The 15,730-nt window shown below is 37.3% G+C and overlaps 1 protein-coding gene across 1 annotated transcript; it reads right to left on the minus strand.

The window, feature by feature from the left end:
- Nucleotides 1–561: 561 nt before the first annotated feature.
- LOC139960195 (tRNA-splicing endonuclease subunit Sen54-like) lies at nt 562–15,521 on the minus strand. The gene is made up of 10 exons (XM_071958381.1): nt 15,154–15,521; nt 12,986–13,144; nt 10,439–10,502; nt 9,081–9,164; nt 8,266–8,361; nt 7,196–7,245; nt 4,792–6,023; nt 3,888–3,945; nt 2,577–2,690; nt 562–2,260 (listed from the first exon to the last, which is right to left on the minus strand). Exons 1-10 carry the CDS (start codon nt 15,183–15,185, stop codon nt 2,113–2,115), a joined length of 2,037 nt encoding a protein of 678 aa, XP_071814482.1. The 5' UTR covers nt 15,186–15,521; the 3' UTR covers nt 562–2,112.
- Nucleotides 15,522–15,730: the final 209 nt, after the last annotated feature.

Genomic DNA, 15,730 nt, shown 5'->3' on the forward strand with positions numbered 1-15,730 from the left:
AGGTTCATCAACTTTACACATTTTGGGCCATATCCTTTAGCATAAACCAAAGTTACTTTTAAGTCATCGTTTTTTTTTTTCAAATTGATACATCTTGACTCTCATAATCATCTCAAATGGTCAAGCTGGATAGTTAATAAACAAATCAAATAAGAAAACAAACACTTTCATTTCTGAATTCACAAATGTTTTTTTTTTTTTTTTTTAAATATTTCCTTTAATATACAGAAAAGAAAAATTCTTCTTTTTTTAGCACTAAATCAGATACCAGCTTATAGAAACACTGATTCACAAGAAAAAGGAATTACTGAAAAATACAGAAAAAAACGTTGAAGATTTAATCACTGATGGATCAGTGATCGGTCATGTTTATTTGTTCGAAGTCTTCCATCTAGTATATATGTGAAGGAACACCATGCTGACAAGTTCAAATAACAAATCGCACCCGATCAAGGAAATGCACAAAAGAAACAAATTGAATCATGTCCATCTTCTTTTCGGACTTGCCCAAGTCTTTGTTCTAACACATGTTAAAGGAAGACTCAAAAACGTGATGTCTCCCCCTAACTGAGACAATTTTATTTTTCTCAGCTGATTTGGTTAAGCTACTGTTTTGTTACCAGCAAACTTCATTCACATGGATTAATGACCCATGTGCCTTGATTTTCCATTAGTGAAGTTAGGAAGTGGTATGTTTGATATTTGCAAACATTTGTAAATGGAAAGATGCTTTCAAAGATATGCCAGCTTTCAACATTTATCATACAAAAAAAAGTACAATTAAGACATTTGCGTGCTTGAGTTAGTTGCCACGGTCTGAAAAATCAACAGGAAATGTACATACAAATTGAAAAAGCTCTTGTCAAAAAGTACAAATTTTAACAGCCTCAATGTGCTAAATTTCCCTAAAACTCTCTACTTCAAACTCGATAATCATCTGTTCCCTTGTTAAGGGCCTTGAACTGGTACTCATACCAATGAAAGTTGTACTTGTACTCCTGTTAAGAGCCTTGTAGTGGTACTCATACCAATGAAAGTTCTACTTGAATTCCTGTTAAGAGCCTTGTAGTGGTACTCATACCAATGAAAGTTCTACTTGTACTCCTGTTAAGAGCCTTGTAGTGGTACTCATACCAATGAAAGTTCTACTTGTACTCCTGTTAAGAGCCTTGTAGTGGTACTCATACCAATGAAAGTTCTACTTGTACTCCTGTTAAGATCCTCGTAGTGGTACTCACACCAACGAAAGTTCTACTTGTACTTCTGTTCAGAGCCTCGTAGTGGTACTCATACCAATGAGAGTTCTACTTGTACTCCTGTTAAGAGCCTTGTAGTGGTACTCATACCAATGAAAGTTCTACTTGTACTCCTGTTAAGAGCCTTGTAGTGGTACTCATACCAATGAAAGTTCTACTTGTACTCCTGTGAAGAGCCTTGTAGTGGTACTCATACCAATGAAAGGTCTACTTGTACTCCTGTGCAGAGCCTTGTAGTGGTACTCATACCAATGAAAGTTCTACTTGTACTCCTGTTAAGAGCCTTGTAGTATTACTCATACCAATGAAAGTTCTACTTGTACTCCTGATAAGAGCCTTGTAGTGGTGCTCATACCAATGAAAGGTCTACTTGTACTCCTGTTAAGAGCCTTGTAGTGGTACTCATACCAATGAAAGTTCTACTTGTACTCCTGTTAAGTGCCTTGTAGTGGTACTCATACCAATGCATGTTCTACTTGTACTCCTGGTGAGAGCCTTGTAGTGGTATTTATACCAATGAAAGTTCTACTTGTACTCCTGTTAAGAGCCTTGTAGTGGTACTCATACCAATGAAAGTTCTACTTGTACTCCTGTTAAGAGCCTTGTAGTGGTACTCATACCAATGAAAGTTCTACTTGTACTCCTGTTCAGAGCCTTGTAGTGGTACTCATAACAATGAAATGTCTACTTGTACTCCTGTTAAGAGCCTTGTAGTGGTACTCATACCAATTCAAGTTGTACTTGTACTCCAGTTCAGAGCCTTATTGTGGTACTCACACTGGTTGAACTCCTACCACAAGTCTGCTAGGGTTAGCTGCAACCATTCACAAGTAAAAACCACTACTCCCACCCATCATTAGCTGAAATCTATAGGTACTTGAACATCTCTGAAGCAGCAAAACATCACGTCGGCGCTCTCTACTATGGCAAATAGTAACGGTACCAGGCCCGTTTGTTGGAGGATGCTCATCTGAGTGCTGTAGTCCGGAACAGGATCATGGATACTGACAAGAAGAATAAAAAAATACAAACGGAAAGGAGTATGCTTTGAAGCTAGTTTTAATTAAGAAAGGAAGAAACATAATCACACTTCCTGTTAATATTTTTTGTTGTAAATTAGTATTTTTGCTGTTAATATTTTTGTGGCTCCCTTTAGCCACACTCTGTATGGGTAAAACAAACAAATTAGGGCAGTGATCAACTCAAACTAAAGCTTCAAAGGAATGACTACCTGCAATCTAACCATGGAGGTACATTATAAAGAGATTCAATCTTCTTTCTGAAAGATTTCTGAGACAGCTGTTTCCAAGTAGAACTCACCTAAATACCACGATGTGAAAGGCTGGTTTGCCCGGACAAGTCTTCTTGAAGGAACTGTCTGGTAGATGAACATCAAAGGCAATCTTCACATCTTTACACAGAGGAACACATGACCTGTTAGAGGATGATAATAATGGCTCTGAACAGGAGTACAAGAGGATGATGTTGGATATAATCACATTTAATTTTGATACTTCTTAGTTTCTTGTGGTTATGAACAGCATGCACTTTAATCACAGAATTTTCTCGCTCTATATAAATATGTGTGTGTAGATACACAGATACATATTAATATATACAGATACATATATACACATATATATAGATAATAATAAGAACACAAATATATATGTATGTATGTATGTATGTATGTATGTATGTATGTATGTATGTATGTATGTATATATATATATATGTATGCCTGTATGTATATATGTATATATATAAATATATATATATATATTTTTCTGGTGAGTTGATCCTTTATTCATTTAATTTAAGTTAATATATATATTTATATATATATATATTATTTTATCTGTTTATCTATTATATATCTATTTATATATATATATATATATATATCTATTGATATATATCTATTTATATATATTTATATATCTATCTATCATACCACTTGCCACACATTCCATTTCTTATTTAAGCCTTGGCTTGCCTATAAAAAGTGCTTATTCTGTGTGAAATGTCAGATTAAAAAGCACCAGGGGTGCACTCTGTACAATCATAGCACTTTGGGTAATATGCCCTCAATGATAGTTATAGAAAGCCAATTTGTAGGCATTCTCACAACAATAGAATCACTGTGGTCGAGTGGTACGGACTCCGGTCAGTGACACAAAGGTCAGGGGATCCATTCCTACCTTTACCTGATGAGTCCCAAAATAGGACAAAACCGGTAGTGAAGTGTAATTTTTCCGATGCGTTGATCTTTAATAATTTTATATATATATATATTATATATATATATATATATATATATATATATATATATATATATATATATATATATATATATATATATATATATATATATATATATATATATATATATATATATATATATAGATATATTACTTTACTTCATGATACTACACCTTCAATATATTAGGTGCAATATTTTGGAATGCTTTCTAGAGGAATCAATTGAACAGCTTCGCTCAGGAAGTTTAGAAGAGAAGGTTTACTTACTGTGCTACGTTCAAACATTATCATTGTGGAACCTTTCACTTGTGACACTTGCTCCCCTTTAATAATCTGAACATTTACTTATAAACTTGCAGATTTTCTCACCGTGACATCTCTTTCACTTCCGCAGATTGTATAACTTGTAATTTCTTCAACAAGGCTTCTGTAGAACAAAAAAACAACATGATGTCATCTGTCGGTTGGTAATAGTCAAACTATACATGTGTCGTAGCCACTCAATGTAGGCAGAATAGCCATATCATATGCTACTGAGAGACAGGCTTGTATGAATGCTATTGGACGTATCTGTAATAGTCATACAATAGATAAGTAATAGCCATTAATTGCAGGCAATATAGCCATATCATATGCTACTGAGAGACAGGCTTGAATGAATGCTATTGAAGGTACCTGTAATAGTCATACTATAGATAAGTAATAGCCATTAATTGCAGGCAATATAGCCATATCATATGCTACTGAGAGACAGGCTTGTATGAATGCTATTGGACATATCTGTAATAGTCATACTATAGATAAGTAATAGCCACTCAATGTAGGCAGAATAGCCATATCATATGCTATTGAGAGACAGGCTTGTATGAATGCTATTGAACGTATCTGTAATAGTCATACTATAGATAAAGTAATAACCACTCAATGTAGGCAGCATAGCCATATCATATGCTACTCATCATTTCTGGGGCTATTTTGGTGGTCTAAAGTCTATATAAATTATGCCAATAGTGATCAATTTAATTGTATTCCATGTGTTTTGCTTATTCCATATGTTATACTTGTTCCATGTGTTACAAAAATTGCATATGCTACTATACATTCTGAATATTAATACTTACTCCATACAAGGGGTAAAAAGCCACTTCATCCATAGGTACCATTTTACAGTATTTTCATACAGCCTGTATGGTTATGATGTACTGTTCAATCTTATACGATTTTTTATGGTTTCATAAGGGACTATACAACCATGAATCCATGAATCACTTACCACTATTAACAGCATCAGAAGGCTTCACCAATGGCTTGACTTCACCACTCCAGAGGTGACCGACGGGAGAGGTGAGTAATTCGTCCAGGTCTCCCTCTGGGTTTTTCATCATCTCCTTATACTCCATCCAGTTCGACGGTGCGACCAGCCGGTTGTTCAAGAGCATGCTCCCCTTGTCCAGCATGTACGAGAGAGACTGTTCGGGGGCCGAATCTGAAGTGTGAAACCCAGATGTCAATTCGTTGAGGCTGGTGATTGATCCGTCATCCCCTTTTCCTCCTTGATACTTTTCTGATATTATTTCAACCTTCTTCACCTTTGGTGGAGGAGGAGCCCCCTTCATGGGTAAGTCCATCAACTTTGGGTCTAAGGGCCTGGATCCCATATCGGGAATGTGAATTGTAGTGAAGTTCCAAGTCGAATACGGGCGGCTTTTAATATTGTTACTCTTTTGGCGGCGGTCCTTCACGTCCGTGATCTGGTTGACGACCGTGAGCAGGAATTCGTCAATGTTTATGGATGACTCGCAGAGCGACGGATCGGAGGAGCCTAAGTCGGAGCTCTGCAGCTTCGTCTTCCCCTTGTCCTCTTTCTTCGTCAAGGTAGTAGTTGCTTCCTCTTTCATGTGGTCTGGCAAGTTCGTTTGTTCCTGGCTCCATCCGAGTCCCTTGGACAAATCCCAGGAATCTCTCCTCCTCACTTTGGCAGGCTTCATTCCTTGCTGGATGCTGCTCCCGCTGGAACTGCCGTTGGCCTTGGTGATGTACCAGGACGAATGTTTTCTCTTCACGATCTTACCCGTGAACTCACTGCTGGAGCTGCAGTGCTTCTGATGGTAGTCCAGCAGATTGACCACGGAATAATTGAAGTCCGAGTCGACCTTCTCCAAGTTCTCGGCGGAGAGTTGAGAAATGGGTCCGTCCGAATAGAACGAGCTGTTATCGTTGGAGCCGTCTTCGGCCTCACTGCTCGGACACTTCTCTTCCAAGTCCTGCAGCGCCTGCTTGACCTTTGTGTTGAGGTCACCGGCAGAGTTGACCGAGAAACCGTTACCGCTGGAACTACTGTAGTAGGACTCGTCGGTCAGATCGCCGCTATCGCTGTTATTCGGCACCTTGATCTTCTTGGTCATTTGGTCGAACCAGACTTGCACCTTCTTACATGCACGTTTTTGACGGCTGCTGTTTTGTTGATAGAGTTTGATGCGCTGTTCGTACTCTGTCACATCACACCTGAAGGGAGGGAACAAGAGTTAATAGGTAGCCAAACCCTTATATCTTAACTATGCTATACACCATCAATATTCGTCCATACTTAATAAATTTTATTGTTAAAATGTTTTTCTTTTGTGTTTTACGAGTAATGTTTTCCTTCACTGTTTAAAAGGGTAGTTCACAGGTTTTTCCCTCTTTACGGCAAATTGCCAGCAATATTTGACTCCTTGTGACACCATATGACCCTTTGACCTCCACCGACAACAATAGGCTTCTTGTACTCAATGTGGTACTTCTACACATCAAATATGAAATTAGTTCGACCTGCCCTTCTTGAGATATCGTGTTTACAAAGTTTTCACATTTTGACCCCTGGTGACCCCATATGACCTTTGACCTCCACCAAAACCATAAGCTTCTGGTACTCAATATAGTACTTCTACACATCAATATGAAATTGGTCCGACCTTACCTTTTTTAGGCCTAAAGTTACATAGAGATGTAGCAAGGTGAAATTTTGTACGAGTTGTCACACATGCCAAATAGTGGGCAAACCTAATCAGATAATTATGCAAACAATACCCAAGACTAAAGATTTGTATCTGTTTGCTATCGTGCCAGAAACAGTACACCTCCGAATTATTACAGCTAAGTTTGTATCAGATGCATAATAATTTTTCGTACTAAGTTCGGCATGCCGAAAAATGGTCCAACATGACAGAGGCTCGAATTTTACAAGTTTATTATTCACAGAGATTCTGCATTCATCAAGAATTAAGCAAGTAATGTCTACAGCATACCATGAGTCTCATGGTGCCTTAGAACATTACCATATAACATAAAAAACTATGCTACGGACCTTCAGCATACCATTCTGAGTCTCAAAACTGTGTTAAGAACCTTTCATTGCATGCCCACTCACAAATCTTCTGCAGAAAAACGTAAAATTTAGTAGGTCCGAAAAGTTGTCAAACGGCATTTGAAAACTTGAAAAACAGATTTAACGAGTGAACCTGGGTTGGCAAAACCAGATTTTCAGCAACCATTTAAGTTATGAATAGCCTGCTAGAGGGCTAGGCTTGAGGTTTGAATCCCATTCTAGCTATAAAAATTCCTTAGGTCGTTTCCAATCGCACACTTAATTGAAAGAGGTTACCCTTAAAACAAAACATCAATATGGAGACACTTACTGTTTGTGCCTTGTCACGATGTAACCAAGTCGCATGAGATAAGCATAAGTCTGCAAAAAGAAAAGAGAAAAAAAAAAGAACTCAAGGTTCATTCGACGGTAATCCTGCGGCCCCTAAAATGGCAATGAATAAAGGGCGTGGTAACCGTCCGGCAGACTGTTTATATATTCAGTGTTTAAGGAAGGTTAGTGTTTGAGACAGTAATCACCGTGTGTTCCACGATTGTGCTAACTGAATATCCTGCAAATTACATCACATTCCAACTTAATAACTATTTGGTAATGTCCCCGTATTAAATATTAAATAATTTGACGTTATCACTGGAGACATACTTCGGAAAGCCAAAGCCTGCAAGACTTTTCGGTCAGCACTTGCTATGTTAATGACTGTGTAAAATTACATAGTTATTGTGGCAGTACATGTATCACAAGTGTTCATCATCGTAAAATGAGGAAAAAAGAGGTACTTTTTTTTTGTACTACCAAAAATCCTTTGCTTTGAGACTTTTGGATTTATGAATATTTAAATAAATTTTATATCAATATTTTTTTTTTCATATACCTCATCTCCTTGAGATGTATAGTCCAGGGGTAAAGCTATTCCTAACTGATGAAAGAGAAATAAGCTTCTGAGAACTGTGGTGGATTTTGCATCCAAATTCCTATAGCCCATTATTGAGATAACAAGACACGTGAAATTTGTTGCTTCTTTTACCAAATGTGAACTTGAAAGCAAACAGAGTGATGTACTTTTCCCCTCCTCCATATTTGAATCTTATCTGGTACTTTATAAATGAATACACCACATTCATTCACTTATCATTAGCTTAAAAATTCCAATCAGGTTGAAATTGGAATTTATCCAAACCAAGATTGAAATATGAGAGTACAAAATAAAGCAAAACAAACTACTTTTTCCTCAGTGTGCACCGACGACATCACAATGCACACATGCCGTTACCAGTATATAGCATCCATATGCCTTCGGCAAGGAATGAAAATAAATTCTCACCTGCCCCCCCCCCTCCAGATTATCCATTCAAAGTGTCTCTCAAGAAGACCACAAATTACCTGATATTCTTCCAGTGTAAACTCTCTTGGAATGAGAAGCTCGTACGCTTGTTGCAATGACATAGGCACACCGTGGTAACGGATCTCAAAGGCATTCTATAAGAGAGGAAAAAAAACATTGAAATGTCAAAACAACATATTTTCTTTCTCATGGATTATTTGGTTTAATACCATAAGTCGGGATTACGGACTGTACACAATGAATAAATAATTCACATTTACTCTAGTATTCTGTTTAGCGCCGCTCTCACAAAACGGTTCAGTGGTTAGAATGAAGTAGGATCCACAACAGGGAGAGTGTGACGCTAGACTCCCCACAGAGTAATGAAGGTATTTTATCAAAGTGAGTTTCTTCCACACAATTCTTTGTGACAGACAGACAAACAAAGTATGGAATCTATTCTTTCTGATAACATGCACAGCATACTTCAATAACTGAAAAGGAGTAACGACTTTAGAGTTATCTGCGTTTTTTTTTCCCCCTTTTTGATTGTACAGGTCTGGTCGGGTTTAAAGTAGAGAAGAACTACAACCATTGAACTTAACAGAAAAGAATAGGGTTCTTGTACTCAATAAGATGGATCCACATACCAAGTATAAAGGTAATCAACCACAAACTTTTTGAGTTAGTGTTTACAAGCCAATTTACATACACACATATCCACACACCATCGCATTGATTCCTTCTGCCTCCACAAAGGACTAAAAATATTGACAGCAAAAGGATTAACATTATTGTTATATAGGTGAGACTTGAAGGAGGGGGAGAGGAATAGGGGTTTGCCTTTGGTATTGAAATTACAATAAATCATTACCATCTCCATAAGAAAGAGGCCCTCCTCTGGGTAAAGGTACTTCTTAACACCGGCATTGTACCCCATAGTCTGCCAAAACTTTCCCTGGACCAAAAGAAAAAAATGTAATGTAAGTTGCACCTTACTTTGCATTAGCTACAATCTGGGGGTACCGGGCTCCACCATCACAGGTCATTTACGTTCTGTTGGTTTCGGTATCTGGATTCATACCAGAGGTGGCGGCAGAGGGTTCAATCAGAGAGGGAGCACAATCAGCTGTGGAACATGTGACTCTGATTTGACCAGGAAAACCACAAAACACAAGAAACAAACAACTCAACTGCCCTGACAAAATGGACCCTCTGTGCATTCTGTAGAAACACCCTGAGATTACAACCTACCTACTGCATGTCACCAAAAGTATTTAGATCCTACTGCAAGCAGGAACTCGCGAAGAAGCCTCATTGACTTATCAAAGCCGCAAGCTGACCGAAGTCAGTCTCTTAGATTCATATTTAACTTCCCTGATTATGAATTGTCAATTATCAACAACTATTAACTGGACGACATACATTAATCTTGGAGTGACTCGAACCGGGCCCCTTATAAGAGGTCTTGACAAATACAAGACAGCTAATGTGGCCCTACTGCATTCACTTTCATCCTGGTTTATCTTCTAGAGAGCAAGCAGGGAAATGTTTACAGAATTTGACCTCTATATAACCACTGATGACATTTGATCCCCACAGAAAGACCAGGATGGCCACACCCCACACTATGTGAAATCTACCGTAAAATACCAATTATGATGTTTATCTCCATTTTATGTAAATTACAGTCATCATTCTAATAAGTTTTTCAGTTCTTTGATCTATAAGGAGCTGTAATGACCATTTGATTCCAAACAAAACACATATCCCCTTTGACCTCTACAACAAAAAGAAAAGACTAGGGTTCTTGTAGAAACGTTTGAATTTAGACGGATTTGGACCGAAATATGATATACGCACAGAAAGTACCTCCTACCCTGAATCATAACAGATCAACACAAAATCAACTAAATTTTCCATAGGAGTCGAGATACTTAATATTATACAGACGATAACAGGCAACAAGGGTCATGTCTATGTTATTTGAAGATTGCATAACACTATTAAAATCACAGAAGCAACAAGGTGCAAACAAATATATGATACCTTTCATTGCTACACATACATTGTTAACTCACACAAAATTGTGAATTTCCTTAATTATTGTAAGATTTGTGCACAGAAATAAGATCATTTTCGTTCCACGTACATACATAATATGGTCAACTTTTATTGAATGTTAAGTCACAATCCTGAAAATCCATCTTTAAGTGAATCAAAAGCACAAACCTTCAATGATTTTACTTCGATCAACTCCAAGTCGTGGTTCCAATCACCGCTTGATAGACTACCACTGTGTAATAAGAAGAATGAGTCTTACTGTTAGAGACATGTACTTCAACAGTGTAGTTACCACAACAACCTGTTGAATTTTGATTCCACAAAATACAGCAACTTGTAAATAATATCTAAAACTTGACCTTCATGACTGTCTGAAAGTTACAAACTTAGTGGTTTTGCAGTCACATCAGAAGATCTTGGTCACAATTTTTCAAGATGAAAATTCTCAGTAACAAAGTGATGTATGCAAGGGTGTACACAATTTTTACAAATTCTGACAAGATTATTAATGCAGAGGATAAAATTGTGGTCGTCTGACAATCCTTAAAATATTACCAAGTTATTATTTAGTACCTCATAATTCACATTAAACTGTGACATCCTAAGCACTATTTCTCCACCCCTTTATCATAAAGTGTTGTCATCTACATACTACCACACTGACTACCAATCATGAATGCTTAGAACTGCTGTTAGCACATAATAGGGATAGTAAGGCTGCACAGTTAACCTGTCTCGTATCCAAAATCTGTTTTTGTAAAGTTCAGCAGTTTTAACCGGTTCCATACATTAATAAAACACGAAAAACCGGAAAGTTGAATTACAAAAAAGTACCTGTAAAGTGCCTTATATGGCTGGAAAAATGGTGACAATGGCAGTGTGTAAACACTGCAAAATTTGTAATTGTACATGCATACATAAAGAAGTATTATATTAACAGGCTAGACGCTATTGATAATGATTCAAAAGCGCTGACCCTTCAACAACTAAATTAGGAGATCCACGTTTTATGGTAACCGGTAATTTTATGGTAATTTTGTGCACCACTCCAGTGGACTACCCGGCTACCAACATTTTTACCCACTTTTGATACTCAACGGAAAAGTCATTTTGTCTTATCCTTTGCTTATATGTCTTTTTTGTTTATTTCGGTTCAATTAAATTACATATATAACTATGTTTATTTTATTTTATTCTGACTATTATATTACTTGCATATTATAAGGCTTTTGCTTCTTTCTGTGTTAACCATTGCTTTTAATTTGTTGTTTAATTCAGTTCCATTAAATCATATAAATTTTTATTTTTATTTTACACTGACTATTTTATTTACTTGCACATATTATAGGCTTTTGCTTCGTTCTGTCTTACCCCCTTGTTTTTGTTTTGGTCCATTAAATCATATAAATTTAAAAAAAAATATTCTGACTATTTTATTACTTGCAATATTATTGGCTTTCGCTTCTTTAAAACTTCTCTCTATTCGCAAATCCTGGTCTCATGAAATTTTAATTACTCTGTTGCATCCTTGGATTAAACAACTCAAATAGCTTTTGGAAACCTACATGTGCCAACTTGTTTAACATGTTTCAGGTTTCAATAGACATGGAAGAGATTGAAATAAGCCTTTGCTAAATAAGTCATCTTCATGTTCTCAAGTACTATGAGTTGCATGCAATGACATCAAGTGATGTATTGACTGTATTGGCATAACAAAACACATTGCACTACGTAGATACATGTACCTTAGGAATCAACACTCTAAGTAAATAGTCCAATATCTGCTGTTGTTTGTTTTCTCTTTTTCATATCACGGCTAAAACTTCACAATTTTAGCCACTTGCTGCGAAAATGCCAGAACCTCGATACAACCTACACACTGAATTCAAACTCCCACTTGCATCTGTAGTTGAATTAATACAATTTAGCAACATTAATATTCCACTGGCAGCAAAATGCCATTGCCGTTTTCTTCCCCCCTACTGTCAAACACATAAGCATTAAAAACATTAAGCTTAGGATTTTTCAGACTTTATTAAAGAGTATTTTTTTTGAATAATTGCAAACTGTGGGGCACAACGAAGGATCTTGATCGCAAAATTGACACTTTTCAAAGGAGACTACTTCGAAATATTCTCAACATTAGATGGACCAATAACAATTGGTTATCAAATGATGAGCTCTACAACGAAACCAACCAAACACCTTGGTCATCCATAGTCTCACATAGAAGATTGAGATTTTTCGGTCATGTAGCAAGACTTCCGGAGGACGCTCCAGCAAAGGTTGCTTTAAGAGAAGCACTGAGACATACTGCTAAACCAGTAGGAAGGCCCGTGACTACCTTGCTTGGAAAAATAAAGTCGCAATTTAAGGACATTAATATTAACAATTTTGAGGAAGCAATAAACCTTGCGCAAGATCGTGATACGTGGCGGAGGTTAATCACTGAGCATATCGGATAGACGAGACTCAACTTACTACTACTACTACTACTGTCAAAATGGTGCAACTTGCTGGCTATTTAGCCAAAGTAGCCTAAATTTCAAGGTCTGATCGGCATTTACGTAATAAAACACCAAGTTGGGTTGCCAAACCCAGGGCTTGTGGTCTTACATAAATTGGGCCTCATTAAAACTTGCAAAGGAAATCAAGGAAAAGTCTCAAAAAATTCCAGCCAAAATCCATCTGATGGAACCCTGTTTTTAAACTTACAACTTTGCAACCTTTTCCTCATCCAATATTTCTCTCTGCTGCGCTTGCATCTGACTGAGACGAATGGCTTGTGCGCTCGAGCCATCTGGTTCGGCTGCTTTGATGCCACTGCGAGGGAGGTGAGGGTCCAGTTTATGATAGTGCACTAGATCCTGAGGCCTGTTTCAAGAAACAACAAAGTTTCATTAAAAAGATGCCTTTAGGTATATTCAAATTTAATTTTGATATTTTGCAGAGTGTAGAACTTTGAAGAAAAAAAAAACACTGCTTTCAGTTGAGGTTCTATTTCTCTACTGGTCACTCTTAAATTTGTGTTGAATGTAACCCACGTTTTGGTCAAGTTAAAATAATGTATGAAAGAACGAATTAATGCTTAGTCTTACATGAAGCCCTAAACTGAGGAGTCCACATACTCATTAGTTTAGCCTTATAGGAGCATACCAAAGATGTAGCATAGTTTAAAGCTAAATATTTATCATAAATCAGGAGTACAATAGTAGTCCCTCAAATTTGAAAAAAACATCAAAGTCAACAGCGTCGGAAAATCGTCGGAAAGCACCAAAAACGTTGGATTGAAAATGAATGCAAAACATCGGTTTCGGAAAGTAACTCGACTCCTACTACAGTACTGGTGACAACTGGTGTTGCTTAGCGGTCGATTAGTGCCTCCCGCTCATTTGGAGTGGCGTCCACTGATCTTTTTGTCAAAAGTTTTCTTACTTCTTTTTCACTCCAAGATAGTGAACCAAAATTCCATTGCTTTTGTCTACTTCAACTGTTCTTTCACATCTTCAAAATCTAAGTTTGACCAAAAAGCTGCCGCCCATACGCAATTTGAGCTTTATGTGATTATCAAAATATTAAGGTTCCAACTTGTTATTTAGCCTCTGAAGAAGATCCTGCTAGGATCGAAACGTCAGGCCAACTTACTTTTACACATTCTCTTACACAGGCTCTCTAGTTGATAAGCAGTTTGCTAACAGATTTATTTTATTTTATTAAAAAGATATGTGATTGACTGTTAGTTTGTCTGATTATATGGCATGGGATTTCCAAGTGTTCATGCTATACAGGCTTTCTCTAGCGAAAATACATTGATATTTGTCCAATGGCAGGTTACAACAAAAAGTTTTGCATACAAAGTGGGTTTTTTCTTTCACGACAGGCTGTGTGGGCATGTGTTGTATTTCAAAAGCGTAAGTGATGGTTAGGCCTACGATGGTCTATTAAATAACCAAGAAATGGAACCTTATCTGGGATGTTTTTATAGAGCATACATATGCGAGAAAAATATGTGATACATTAAATCAAAAATATTACCGTATTTTTAATGCTAAGCTAGTAAGGCCCAGTGTACTATGCCTTATACATAAAAATAATTCAGTGCTCAAAGTTTGTGTAGTAGTTTGAAGGCTTTGAACTAGTGTCTTAAAAAATACAATAGTTCCTGTGTACAAAACTACTAGGTCTAATACATATTTGCACAAGTTTGTAAAGCAGTTTGCCCATTTTGCAATGTGATATATTATTTCCTGTTATAGTCCTTGCTGCTTAATGAACTGACTATGTTCGTTCATATGGGCCTAAGTTTGAATCAATTTCGGTAATTGTGTTGAATGACAAAGGAGCCACAACTTTACTCGGAGTCACTGACTCCTGGGGCCGCATGTACTCTATTCCAAAACTTCAGGAGCCACCAAATCCTACATACCTTATTGCTTCAGCATCTCTGATTAATCAAACCAAGTACTGTGACCAGGGATGTAACTGTTTAACTTGGGTACATGGTTGCCAAGGACTGGATGAGGTTCAGAAAACAAGCAATTATTTAACTACATTTAGCACAATGAGATATGGTCACCATACGGCAAACATCTTACCCCTTAAATCCCACAACCCCAACCCCCATGTGTTTGCACCCTTCCAGCCTAAGTTAGGCCTAAAACACATGTTCTACTGTAGTGTAGGCCTACCTAAGCTACTACTACTGCCACTCACTGGTTTTATTAATATTCGTAAAATACCCCAACACACATAGGAAAAGGCTTAGCCTAGTACCACAATATAATACTGTCAATAGTAACAACCAAACTTCAACTTAGATTAGCGTAGGCATAGGGCCCACAGTAAGCCTGTGTTTTAGACAACATAATCAAAAGTAACGTTACCCGAGCACATCGACTCTCTCGCATTCATCCATTGGGTGAAGACCTGATACTTTTCTTGAATTCTTTTGAAATATCTAACTTCAAACGATACGAATTGACGCCCTTCTTGGTGCCACAGCACACAGTATTGTTGCGACGGTGGTTTTAGTTACATCGTGATACCTTGACAATGATACTACTACTAATAGTACTACTAGTATTTAGTAATATTCTAGTCGCGGGTCATTTTGCTCAACCGGTACAGCAGGCCTCTACGCGTGACATCGGCTGCAATAGTTTACGGTCTGCTGTTTTCACATGTCCGCACATGTGCGCGAATACGTCATTTAGAGCAGGTTACAAATTTACACGACTCGGCTCACGTATGCAAAAGTACGATTGGACGGGTTCATTTCGACCTTAATCAAGACTTGTAAATATTCTATCGGTTATTGCCGTTATGCGATGTGCTGGGGATGGAAGGGGGGCGGGTCTGATCGAGCTGCAGGTTAGCAAAGATAAAAGAAAACAAATTGGTAAATGAATGAAGATAGGGTAGGAGTAAAGAAGACAAGCAAATAATTCTCAGACTGGAAGC

The sequence above is a fragment of the Apostichopus japonicus genome, chromosome 19 (assembly GCF_037975245.1).
Source record: "Apostichopus japonicus isolate 1M-3 chromosome 19, ASM3797524v1, whole genome shotgun sequence".
NCBI classification, from domain to species: domain Eukaryota; kingdom Metazoa; phylum Echinodermata; class Holothuroidea; order Aspidochirotida; family Stichopodidae; genus Apostichopus; species Apostichopus japonicus.